This window comes from Bos mutus, chromosome 9 (assembly GCF_027580195.1).
Source record: "Bos mutus isolate GX-2022 chromosome 9, NWIPB_WYAK_1.1, whole genome shotgun sequence".
NCBI classification, from domain to species: Eukaryota; Metazoa; Chordata; class Mammalia; order Artiodactyla; family Bovidae; genus Bos; species Bos mutus.
Genome location: NC_091625.1, coordinates 91,169,735 through 91,182,018, shown reverse-complemented (window position 1 = coordinate 91,182,018; position 12,284 = coordinate 91,169,735). Strand labels below are relative to the sequence as shown.

General features: G+C 36.4%; 1 protein-coding gene across 22 annotated transcripts in view; it reads right to left on the bottom strand.

The window, feature by feature from the left end:
- The window catches only part of SCAF8 (SR-related CTD associated factor 8), a 218,001-nt gene that overhangs the window by 133,810 nt on the left and 71,907 nt on the right, over positions 1-12,284 (bottom strand). For all 22 annotated transcript variants that reach the window (XR_011465412.1, XR_011465417.1, XR_011465416.1 and 19 more), the window contains 6 exons: positions 11,857-11,970; positions 10,048-10,204; positions 8,045-8,178; positions 6,106-6,250; positions 4,192-4,260; positions 865-1,083 (listed from right to left, as the gene is read on the bottom strand). Coding sequence is in view for 3 of the 22 variants with exons in the window: in XM_070376931.1 (XP_070233032.1) it covers positions 865-1,083; positions 4,192-4,260; positions 6,106-6,250; positions 8,045-8,178; positions 10,048-10,204; positions 11,857-11,970 (838 nt within the window). In the remaining 19 variants the exon portion in view is untranslated. The remainder of the gene's footprint in view (positions 1-864; positions 1,084-4,191; positions 4,261-6,105; positions 6,251-8,044; positions 8,179-10,047; positions 10,205-11,856; positions 11,971-12,284) is intronic.

Genomic DNA, 12,284 nt, shown 5'->3' with positions numbered 1-12,284 from the left:
ACTGTAAGATTAAAAACATTTTCAGTGTTTACTTTTTATGTATTATTTGTGTACAAAGTATTATAAACCTATTACAGTACAGTACTATGTAGCCAATGGTGTTGGTTGGGTACCTAGGCTAACTTTTGTTGGACTTACAAACCTGCTCTCAGAACAGAACTCATTTGTATACAGAGGACTTACTTTATTTATAATTATTCATGCTATAATTTCCAGTAGTCAGCTACTTGTATCTCCCCAAGAACCAAGGTATACCAGATATTAAATAAAAATTAAAGCTAAAATTATAAATACCACACATAGTAAAATTTAAATATGAAAACAAAGTGGACCTCTTACCTAAAATCTTTATATAATATCTTTTTAAGTTAAACTAAAACGTCAGGTTTTATATCAATCCTCCACCTTTATTTAACAAAAGCATTTCTAACAGTAATGTCATTAAAAAGAAAAAAGACTTGCCGCTTTCAAACAACACACTTATCTTCCAGACCTAGCTGAATATCTGATAGAAGCTATACCTTATATTGGTTTGTTTTAATCTTTCTGTTGGTATACATATTTTGTGCAATCTTATTTTGATAACACCACGTTAAAAAAGTCCCAATAGGCCAAAAAAACTGAGAAGTCTTAACAAAAAGGTGTCAAAATATATACTATCCTGAATAGAATGCCAAATTTGTTTTTAATAGAAATTTTAGGGGACAGTGTTTTTTTTTTCTTTTTTTAAAAGCTGCAATATCCATGCACTGAATCGGTTACATATGCATGACACCTCAGAATTAAACATCAATACAGAGAAGTAGTACTTATGATTTAACTATGTCTTTCTGGGAATTTCTTTTTACTTTTTTTTTTTTTTACCTGATCTGGTGTTTTCTGCAGAAGAAATCTGGTGATCAATAAGATGAGGTACTTTTTCTTCAGGCTCTGCTTGTTTCGTTGGAGGATTAAAAACATTTCCAGCTGGCAGAGTGGCAGTAGCAAGACTGCTGGCAACAGAACCACCTGGTAAAACAAGGCTACCAAATCCAACATCTTTCACAGTTTCTGGAGTCATAGATAATGGCGGCTGCACTAAAGCTGTTTAAAGAAGGAGAATATACAGTTCAGATTTAATTAGCTAATCAATTAATGTGCCAAGTTAAAATATTAAGCATGACCAACACTGGTCTTGAAGTTTTAAATCACCTCCTAGCCTCTTCTCCCAATTATATGGTGAGACTGCTCAGTTGACATGACATATGTGAATTCTCTTCTGGTCCCTTTATTTCATTTATGATGAAAACTAACCTCTAGGAGCCTGAGTGTTTCATTTAATGGCATCTCTGTATCACTGGAAAAGACGCTGATGCTGGGAAAGATTGAAGTCAGGAGGAGAAGGGGACAATAGAGGATGAGATGGTTGGATGGCATCACCAACTCAATGGACATGAGTTTGAGCAAGCTCTGGGAGTTGGTGATAGACAGGGAAACCTGGCGCACTGCAGTCCGTGAGGTTGCAAAGAGTTGGACATGACTAAGTGACTGAACTGAACTGTATTACCCAGCACATTATAAATATAGTAACTGATACTCAAAATGATAAATAAGACACCATGAAGAGGCTAAATTATACTTAGAAACCTCTTTTAAAAAAATAGGTTCTAAAAAAAAAAAAAATTTCTAAAAATATTTTAGAAATATTTAGTAGAGACAAGTTTGGTAAAATAAGGACCCACACTTAAAATCATAATTTTTCAAAGATGGGGCTTCCCTCGTGGCTCAATGGTAAAGAATCCACCTGCCAATGCAGGAGACACTGGTTCAATCCCTGATCCAGGAAGATCCCACATGCCATGGAGCAACTAAGCCTGTACACCACAACTATTTGAGCCTGTGCTCTACAGCCCGCGAGCCTGTCCTCTGCAACGAGAGATGCCACTGCAACAAGAAGTCCACCTACGATAACTAGAGAGTATTGCCACAACTAGAGAAACGCTCATTCAGCAATGAAGGAAGACCCAGCACAGCCAAAAGTGAATCAATGAAAACAAAACCTAGTAATTTTTCACGGATGTCAGTACGCGACTATCTAAATGTACAGAAATGATTGGTGTAAATACAAAGACGAACAAATGAGAGTGAAAACCTGCCCAATTCTCTAGAAATTCTAAGTACTAGGGTCTTTTACATTCACTACTTTTTGTCAAATGAGGTTAGAAACTCATCAGATTAGAACTACAAAGATTTCACTTTAAAGAATGGGTAGAAATGTCCTGTTTATATGTCACGTGTATGTTAAAAACTAAGCTAGAGGAATATTAAAATTACAATTGAACAATTAGAAATTCTAGTCAAATTTATGTCACAACACTATTTAGTCATGTACTCTGGGATTCTAAAAAATGTTTTATCCTCACATTTAACTCCAGACTACCTAGACAAACCGTTAACATAGAACAAAGCTGTAAAACAGGGATAAAATGACCTGAGATCCCATATGGGAATTGTGAGAATTAAATGAGACAGTGTGAACAATCAGGTGAGTATCTGGCACACATGGTATTTCTTTTTTTCCTTTAATTGATCCCAGATTTTCCAAAATAATTAAAATAAGGAGAAGTAAACTTGGTAGAGGGGCTCTTAAGTAAGTAGGATAAGTCTCTGTAAACAGTGAATTCAGAAATGGCTTCTGAACATTTTTCTAATTTTCATAAAAAATGAACAGTTCTTCCTAATTAATCAATAGTAACATAAAAAGGATCCTCGTGTTGTCTAACAGCACCAGGAGAAAAAGGAGTTTAAAAATATAATAAAAATGAGTTATAATATCAAAAGGTAGGCTCTATAATATACTCTCTTTACAATAAAGTCCTTTGGTCCAATATTATGCCAAAAAGCTAAGAAGCTCCCCAAAACTGATAACAGTCATCCCAAAAGGATAGAGCAGTAACATGAAAGGTCTCATTGTACAAAGATGAACAAACTGAACTTCAAAAAGAAAAGTGAATTTAACTATTTGAAAGCATAAATCCATGAATCCATACATGTTACTAAAAACGAAGGGGGAAAACATAGAGGGAAGGGAGTAGAGAAGAAATAAGAGAAATTCTCCCCTACCTTCAGCCACTGGGTATCACGGATAATAGAATTCGTTACTCTGAAAGATGGCACTTGCAGTAAAGAATTTAGCATCTACCCTGGGTCTCCTGTCCTTCAAGGTAATGAAATATAATTTACAGAACAAATTCTTGCTAAGAAATGTGGAAGGGATCATAAAATTTAGAAGATCACTTTGCAACTAATAAAAGGTAGATTCTGGCAATAATAATCAAAGGATGAAAGCATCAGATGACAATGTGAAAGGCGACTTTTAATGACCAGGTTCCACCATCTGAATGCTCTGACCCATTCTGACATCATTTAACATGAACAAGAAGGCACTGCATGCATGGCTCTTGATGTGAAGTGATATCAAGTCCACAGAACCCCACTTGTTAAGTTTTCTTACCAAAAAAGTTGAAGCATGTTCTAAACAAGCCTATGGTGCTAAAAACTTTCTATCTGCAGGAGGTTCAAGAAGACAAAATAACAAATTCGATACCACAAAGAAGCAAAAAACCCAAATCCATTATTTGGGATCCTATATAGAGAAGGGAGGAATTCCAAGGTGCTGCTGGTGGTAAACAATCTGCCTGCCAATGTGGAGATGTAAGAGATGGGGTTCAATCCCTGGGTCAGAAAGGCCCCTGGAACAGGGTATGGCAACCCACTCCAGACTGTTGCCTGGAGAATCCCTTGGAGAGAGGAGCCTGGTGGGCTACAGTCCATAGGGCTGAAAAGAGTTGGACACGACTAAAGCTACTGAGCACACAGGCACATAAAAATGAACTACTTTTCAACAAGTCAAAGACATGAAGGATTTTAAAAAAGGGAATGTGGGTGGAGCTGCTCCAGATTAAGACATTTTATACATAAAACAAAACAAAACAAAAAAACAATGAGAACTTTTGATTAAAATAAAACAATTATAAAAAATCTTGATACAATAGAGCAAATCTGGACTGTCATAGAATACTGCTGATTTGTCAGAAATCATTTAACCCAAAAAACCAAAAAAATGCAACTATCTGACAACTTTCAGAATAAAAAAATTAACAATTCACAGGAATGAGAACCAACACATAATTTTTAATGTAGAAAACTCACATGTTGGTACTACTGGTGGGATAGTAGGTGGTGGTACAACAGGGGGTGGAACTGGAGGAGGCATGAAACCTGCATGGGGAAAAAAAAAGACCAAAAATAAAATAACAAAAAAGTTACTTTCTTTTAAATCAAAGATTTCAACAGCTATAAATGAAATTCTACATTCATTATATAATCCTTACTACAACCTCATATTTATGAATATATTTTCCATTTAAATAATTATTTTTATACACACAACCTTATTTGACACTCAGTAGGCTAAAAAGTAAAAGCACAGAGATCCCTGTCATGAACATATACTATTTGTTTACTCATTCGTCTAAATCCTGTGGCACGTGCTGTGATACTCTCAAATCAAACATTAATTCAAGCCAGGCAGTCTGTTTCTATGTTAGCTTGATGACTGCATGAGGGGGAGTTAAGCACTGTATTTCAAGCTGGTATAATATTATGTGCAATAATGTCACCTGTAAAATGTGCTCCTGTATTTCTCTGATATATATATAGATTCTGTTTTGAGCACTGAAACAAACCTTAATAAAAATAATATCACATGATCCAACTATAAACCTGCTTCTCTGTATTTTTAAAATACAGAGCTATCATTATATTCCATTAGAAAAAGTGGCTAAAAATAATGGGGAAAAAATATGATTTTCAACAAGTGAATGCAAACGTGTATATGGTTTTTGAAATACCATGTATTTCTTCTGAGAAAAGAAATCTAAGTTTAATTTTCAATGACAAATACAGAAGATATTTTATGAGTAATTCTCTAATATTTAAAATATAAAAAGGTACAGTTCTTACTAAAATCTTCATCAACTTCAAATTATATATTAAACTATAATTTAAAAATTTTACATTACATGATAAATTACAACAGACAATGAGTTTAATTTTTGGTTTGTTTCCAGATTTTAGGAACCGTATTCAACAATGGCTAAGGATTTAAATTACAGAAATCAATTCAGTCATTCTTTTCATAATATACAAATAATTCATAAAGTTCAAAAAAAAGAAACAATTTTGAAAAACAACATATATCATTTGATCCCTTATTCTTCTAAACCTCCCATGATCTAATAATAAAAAGCTCTAAGCTCTCTGTATCTCTTACATATAAGCAACTAATCATATTTAATTGATATGTGTTAGGTAATCCATAGTTTTTACATGGAAACAATGATTTAAGGGCCTTTTTGTTTACCAAAATTAATTAGGTCAAAAGAATTACTACAAATTCAATTAGCACTTTAAGATATACTTTAATTTCTAATGTCAAACTGGAAATAATCTACATATTATTAGATCCAGAGTGGCTCAGATGGTAAAGAATCTGCCTGCAATGCAGGAGACCTGGGTTCAATCTCTGGGTAGGGAAGAACCCCTGGAGAACGGAATGGCAACCCACTCCAGTATACTTGCCTGGAGAATTCCATGGACAGAGGAGCCTGGCAGGCTAGAATCCACGGGGTCGCAGTTGAGCAACTAACACTTTCACTTTTTTCAATCTATATATATTTGATGCATACTTTCTGACAAATGGGTGATAACTGTAGACTTCTATATAAAAAACTTCAACATAAATGTTAAATTATTTTGAAGTATTTCAATGATTTTAAAAGATTCATTTAAATCTTTTCTCTGTCAAATGCTTCTTAAGTGTGGTCTGTGAACAACAAGCATCAGCTGGGAACTTGTTAGAAATGGAACTGTCCTGCCCCACTTCAGTTCCACTGATTCAGAAGGTGGCTCGGCCCAGCAATCTGTGCTTCAACACACCTTACAGGTGATTCGGATGTAAGCTCTGGTTTGAGAATCACTGCTCTTATAGCATCTGAACTTCGAAACAGAACAATTTAAATGACAGAATTCTCAACAGAGTTCAAATACAAAATGAATTCTTACCAGGCGGTGGTTGTGAAGGGTTGAAACTTGCTCGGAGAAAAGGAGGCGGAGGGATTGGACTGAAGCCGGGAGGAGGAACTGGCATTGACACAGGAAATGTTGGTGGTACTAAATTAACTGCAGGCACTGCTGGAGCTACCGGAATCTTGGGGGTAGAAAATAAAAAAGTCCATGCACCATGTTATCCATCTGCAACGATTACATCTTAGGACAACCAAGGTAAATGATTTCTGTTTCACAGAAAGGTAAAAACATCATCATATTAAGTTGCTTTTTTTCTTTCTGTATTCTTACAAGTAAACCTACTTGAAGTAGAAGACAGTATTTTTCAACAGAGTGTATGTGGAGATTGTGAAATCTACCTTATAGTCAGGTGATGCAAAAATATGGGCACCTCCTCAACAGTGAATATCATGCTCAATTTTAAACTGCCATCTCCCACTAAGTTTGTAACACCTAACTATGTTATGCACTCTAATCACCATTAGGAAGCACGTCACTCACTATCAGCTTTAAAATGGCTGCAATTTCTCATTAACTTGCTTTCTACTCCTAACCATAAATTCTTTTACTCATAATAGGTACAATAATTCCCAAATATTTATCTGCGTTTTGGCATGGCTGGCTGTACTTCTCTCCTGAAGAAAAGTTAAAGTCTCTCAGTCATGTCTGACCCTTTGCGACCCCAGGGACTATACAGTCCATGGAATTCTCCAGGCCAGAATACTGGAGTGGGTAGCCATTCCCTTCTCCAGGGGATCATCCCAACCCAGGGATCGAACCCAGGTCTCCCACATTGCAAGTGGATTCTTTACCAGCTGAGCCAGCAGGGAAGCCCACCTCTCTACTGAAGTTCACATTATATCAATGGTCTATTCAACACCTCAATTTTGTTGTCCAGAAAGACAGTTCAAACTTTCACACGCACAAAACTGAACTCCCTCTGTCCTTCCCAAAACCACACTTCCACAGTCTCAGATTCTCAGGTAATGGTAACTCCATCTCTCCAATTTCTCAGACCAAAAACCTTGCCTCTGTTCTTTCTCACAACTCAAATCCAATTATGTGCACTGGTTATACCATGACAATACACTTAGTATCTGTCAGCCTCTTGTTGACTTCACTGCCATCAGTCTCGTCCGAGCCACCATCATCTCTTGTCTGAATTGCTGCAATTGTCTTTTAACTTGTCTCTGCTTTAATAAGTGCCCACTATTCTATTCTCAAAGCAGTTGCCAGCGCAATCCTTTAAAGCCAGATAGAGTCACTTCTTTCTTCAAAATAAGGGGTCCCCCATCTGAGAGTGAAACCAAAGTCCTCCAAGAAGTCTCACTTTCACTAAGCTGCCTCTCACTCACTATTCTTGCTCACTTGTTTTTCCTGGAACACACCCATAATGTCCCCAGCTGTGGCCTTTGCACTGGTTGTTCCCTCTGCCTCCAAAGCTTTCTTGAGATAGCCACATGATTAACTGCCTCAGCAACTGTAAGTGGTGCTCAAATGTCATTCTCAATAAAGTCTACCCTATTTTAAATTTTAAACTCCTACCGAGGCACTCCTGACATCATAGTTTTATACTACCTTCTCCCTTGCACAGTATCTTATAAACTTACTAATTTCCTAGTTTCTGTCTCTCATAATGAGAACAAATGCTCCAGAAGGGTAGGGATTTATGCGTGTTTTCTTTCCCTGAGGTCTCCCCTATCCCAGGTGACTTGAACAGTGAATGTCACAGAGCAGGCACTTGATAAATTTGTTCAGTAAATAAACATTTAAATATGAATTACTTCTTACCTAAATGAAAATTTTCAAAATACTTATATTTTAATGTTAATCTATTTTGCACAATTTCTCCCAAGTTTTATAAAATAAAAAAATGAGTAAAAACAGAAATGTAAAACAACACCTTGAACAGTTAAAAAAAACACCCAGCACTAACCTGTAACATAGCAACAGGTGGAGGGAAAACCTCTGCCTGGGTTGTGACCACTGTCTCCTTTTCAGCTGGAGGTGGGCTCTGAGTTGTCTGGACCGTCTCTTTAACAGGTTCTGAGCTTTTCACCGTTTCCCACTCTAAATAAAATATTTGAAATTGATTTCCTTTGAGTGGATGCACTTTTTCATTTTCTATTACTATGAATACATTTACTCCAGGTCCAAATGGTCCTTCCTGTACCACGGCTCATCTTCCAGAAGTGTCCACAACTCTAGGTGTTGTGGACAAACTCTATTTGGTTCTGCTGAGATAAATCCAATTAGGATACTAAGGAGTTCAAAACAACATGAAATGAGGCACAAATCAAAGATGCTAAAATATTTAGTCTAGAGAAAACACATAAAAGGGAAATAAGAGACATATCTCCAAGGCTGCCTGATATAAGAGGAACCAACCTTATTCTATATTTTGTCACAAAGTACAAGGGGAGCCAACAAGGAAAGCATTAACCCAATATAGAAAAATCTTCCTGAAAATACTGAAAAATGCAAAAGCAGCACAAAGAAGCTCCAACGGGTCCTCTAAAGGTTCTTCATCTCCCTTAGAGCACACCCATCAGTTATCAAAATGCTAGTAAGACTTCACATGACCTTGCCACTCTGCCTCTCTGACTTCATCTCCTACTACTCACTTCTCACTATACTCAAGCCATTCCGCTCTTGTAACCATGTAACAGACTTTGCATTCTCTCTGTACGAACCACTCTTCCCCAGAAAGCTGCACATCTCATCCCTCTGAAAATCACCTGCTCCACTAGACCCTCTTCATTCACTTAAAACTGCAAAAGCACCACAATCGTGCTGCCTATCCCTTGCTCTGTTTTTCCTTAGGGCTTACCAACGGTGAAATACTATTAAGTTTATTTACTTTGTTTATTATCCATTTTTCCCCACTAGAACATGGGTTGGCAAACACTTCTTGCTGTAAGTATTCTAGACAGTGCGGGCATGTGTTCTCCATTACAATGACTCAACTGTTGTTGAATTTTAAAGTCATATACAATAGGTAAACACGACTGACCATGGTTATGTTTCAATAAAACTTCATTTACAGAACAGGCAGCCAGTAAGATCTGGCCCAAGGACTGCTGTCCATCCCTGTACTACAGTGCGCACTCTGAGAGGAAGGATTGTTGTCTATCTCCCTGCTATAATCACAGTTCCTAAAATCATGCCTGGCACACAGCAGGAACTGAAACATGCTTTGAATGAATAAATGTTCTGGAAGAGCAGCTATCCAAATGAGAGAGAGAAGGAAATTGCAAGAATACAACAACTGAAAAAAAGTGTTTGAAAACATGTGCACTGGCCAGAGAACAAAAACACTACTCCTAAAATTAAGCTAACTTTAGTAAAGAGCTAAGATGTCAAGAAATGAGGTATATCATATTTCGATTCTTTCCCAAGTATCCATTATCCTGTGAATTTTTTAAAACTAAAAAGACAAATTTTTAAAAAGAACAGGTCAGATTATCACTTGGTTATAAGCTTTATAGAGCTCCATGAATCTGAACTACAGCTCTCTAAACCAAAGTTCTATTCCTGCCATTCTCAACACAGATACTAATCAAAATATTATAATCTTGGAAGTTTTTTTTTAAAGAAACACCATCCTAAATCCCCAGTTCTCATTTAAACTCAAGTAAATAAAATAATTAGTCTAAAGATGCCTCCATATTCACAACTCTCTCAAAGACTGAAGCTTTAGAAAAAGGCATACATAAGAAATGCTACATTCAGAGTTTTAGAACACTACACTTTGACACTTATGAATAGATCGCAGTAAGCATATACATGGAACAGGGTAATGGTTCATTTTTTTCCCCACTTGTGTGCAAGGGGGAAAAAATCCAGGAAATAACACAATTCACCCCATCATGCAAAATGTTTAGCAGTTACACTTTCAGCGTACTTTTTAAACAATAAAACTCCCCATAGGGTTCTTACCAGTATTTACAGTTTCCTGATCAATCATGCCTCCTTCTGCAAAACCTTCCAAGTCATCCACTTTAACTTTCTCCCACGGTATATACGTAACTCCAAGATCCACATCCCAGAATTGTTTGTATTCTGTTTTCACACCTTTGTTTAAAGCCCAAGCAATCTATAAGAGAAGAAAAAAAAAAGTGCATTTATACTATTAAAAAAAAAAAGCTAAAACATAGAAAATTATAAGCTAATGATGTAAATACAAATAAAATTAGTTTCAAAAATCAGCTGGACAAAAATCACTGCTGGAATAATAATAATCAAAGAATTTTTTCCGATGTGTTTCCTGATTTTGTTTGTAAAATGAAACCTGCATTAGACAGTGACGGTGTCTGTAATATGGGGTTTATTTCCACTTCTTCAGTTCAGCCGCTCAGTCGTGTCCAACTCTTTGTGACCCCATGAATCGCAGCACGCCAGGCCTCCCTGTCCATCACCAACTCCCAGAATTTACTCAAACTCATGTCCGTTGGGGCAGTGATGCCATCCAACCATCTCATCTTCTGTCGTCCTCTTTTCTTCCTGCCCACAATCCCTCCCAGCATCAGAGTCTTTTCCAATGAGTCAACTCTTCACATGAGGTGGCCAAAGTATTCGAGTTTCAGCTTCAGCATCAGTCCTTCCAATGAACACCCAGGACTGATCTCCTTCAGAATGGACTGGTTGGATCCCCTTGCAGTCCAAGGGACTCTCAAGAGTCTTCTCCAACACCACAGTTCAAAAGCATCAATTCTTCGGCACTCAGCCTTCTTCACAGTCCAACTTTCACATCCATACATGACCACTGGAAAAACCATAGCCTTGACTAGACAGACCTTTGTTGGCAAAGTAATGTCTCTGCTTTTGAATATGTTATCTAGGTTGGTCATAACTTTCCTTCCAAGGAGTAAGCGTCTTTTAATTTCATGGCTGCAATCACCATCTGCAATGATTTTGGAGCCCGAAAAAATAAAGTCTGACACTGTTTCCACTGTTTCCCCATTTATTTCCTATGAAGTGATGGGACCAGATGCCATGATCTTAGTTTTCTGAATGTTGAGCTTTAAGCCAACTTTTTCACTCTCCACTTTCATCAAGAGGCTTTTCAGTTCCTCTTCACTTTCTGACACTTCTTAGTATGATCTTAAAACAATACATTCCTCAATATAATCCAAATCTACTTTTCACCATAAAAATCTCAACTTAGTTAGATATAATTATTTAGAAAAAATCTTATAATTAAGCAATTAGATACTTAGATAATTAGCTAAACAAAATCTTGGTACTCCATGAAAGAGACCAGTGACACTTCAGCTTACAAAGAGAAACTCTCTGCCATAAAAGGACAAAGTATGGGTGTATTAACTCCTTTGAAAGTAATTTTAAATTTATTAATTCAGTTACAGAAATTGATAAAATAAATTATCTTCAAAATAGGAGAAATAAAATGTGAATTACAAGATGTTAAAAAGGAGACATCAATAGTATAATTTGGGGTTAGGATTAGGAAGCACTGGCAAGAAAGGAATGAAAGACAAGCCTGATAAAGCTCTGCTCATAAAATGGGGTCCTGGTCAACTAAAGAGCACTGTGCAGGTGCGATTTCAAAGAACTGCTTGAATAAGGTTTTGTTTGGTCATTGTTTAACCTCAAGCTAATTCTATACTTTAATAATACTGAAATAATAAATTTCTGTCAAGGTTTACCCATAATGCTAAAAAAGGATTTAATACAGGAAACAGAATTCTACGATCTAATAAAACAAGAGCATGTGTCCCCCAATCTCACCTTAATGACCTTGGATCCAATTTTATACGACCCGGAACTAAGTTTCTGAAGAGCTCGAAATGCATCTTGTCGATGAACCATGCAGACATAAGCACAGCCTCTGGGAGGAATCATCTGTTAAAAAATTTTTTTTCTTTAGAAACAGTATTAGGAGGGTAAGTCATTTCTGGCATTTTATGGTTTTAATAGAACAGAACATTGATTACTGATGAATCATTTTCCCCCTTTCTTCCTCTGGCTGTTTATTGGTACAATTCATATACAATTACTTAAAAAGAAAAGTTCAGAAGCTAGCTGGGACTCATTCTAAGCCTAATATACACGAAATCTTAAATATCACATATCAATCAAAGTTTCACTACACAATGAATATTTGAAGCATGTAATTTATTTACAGTAGTATTTATAATTTTACAAATGTTATGTTG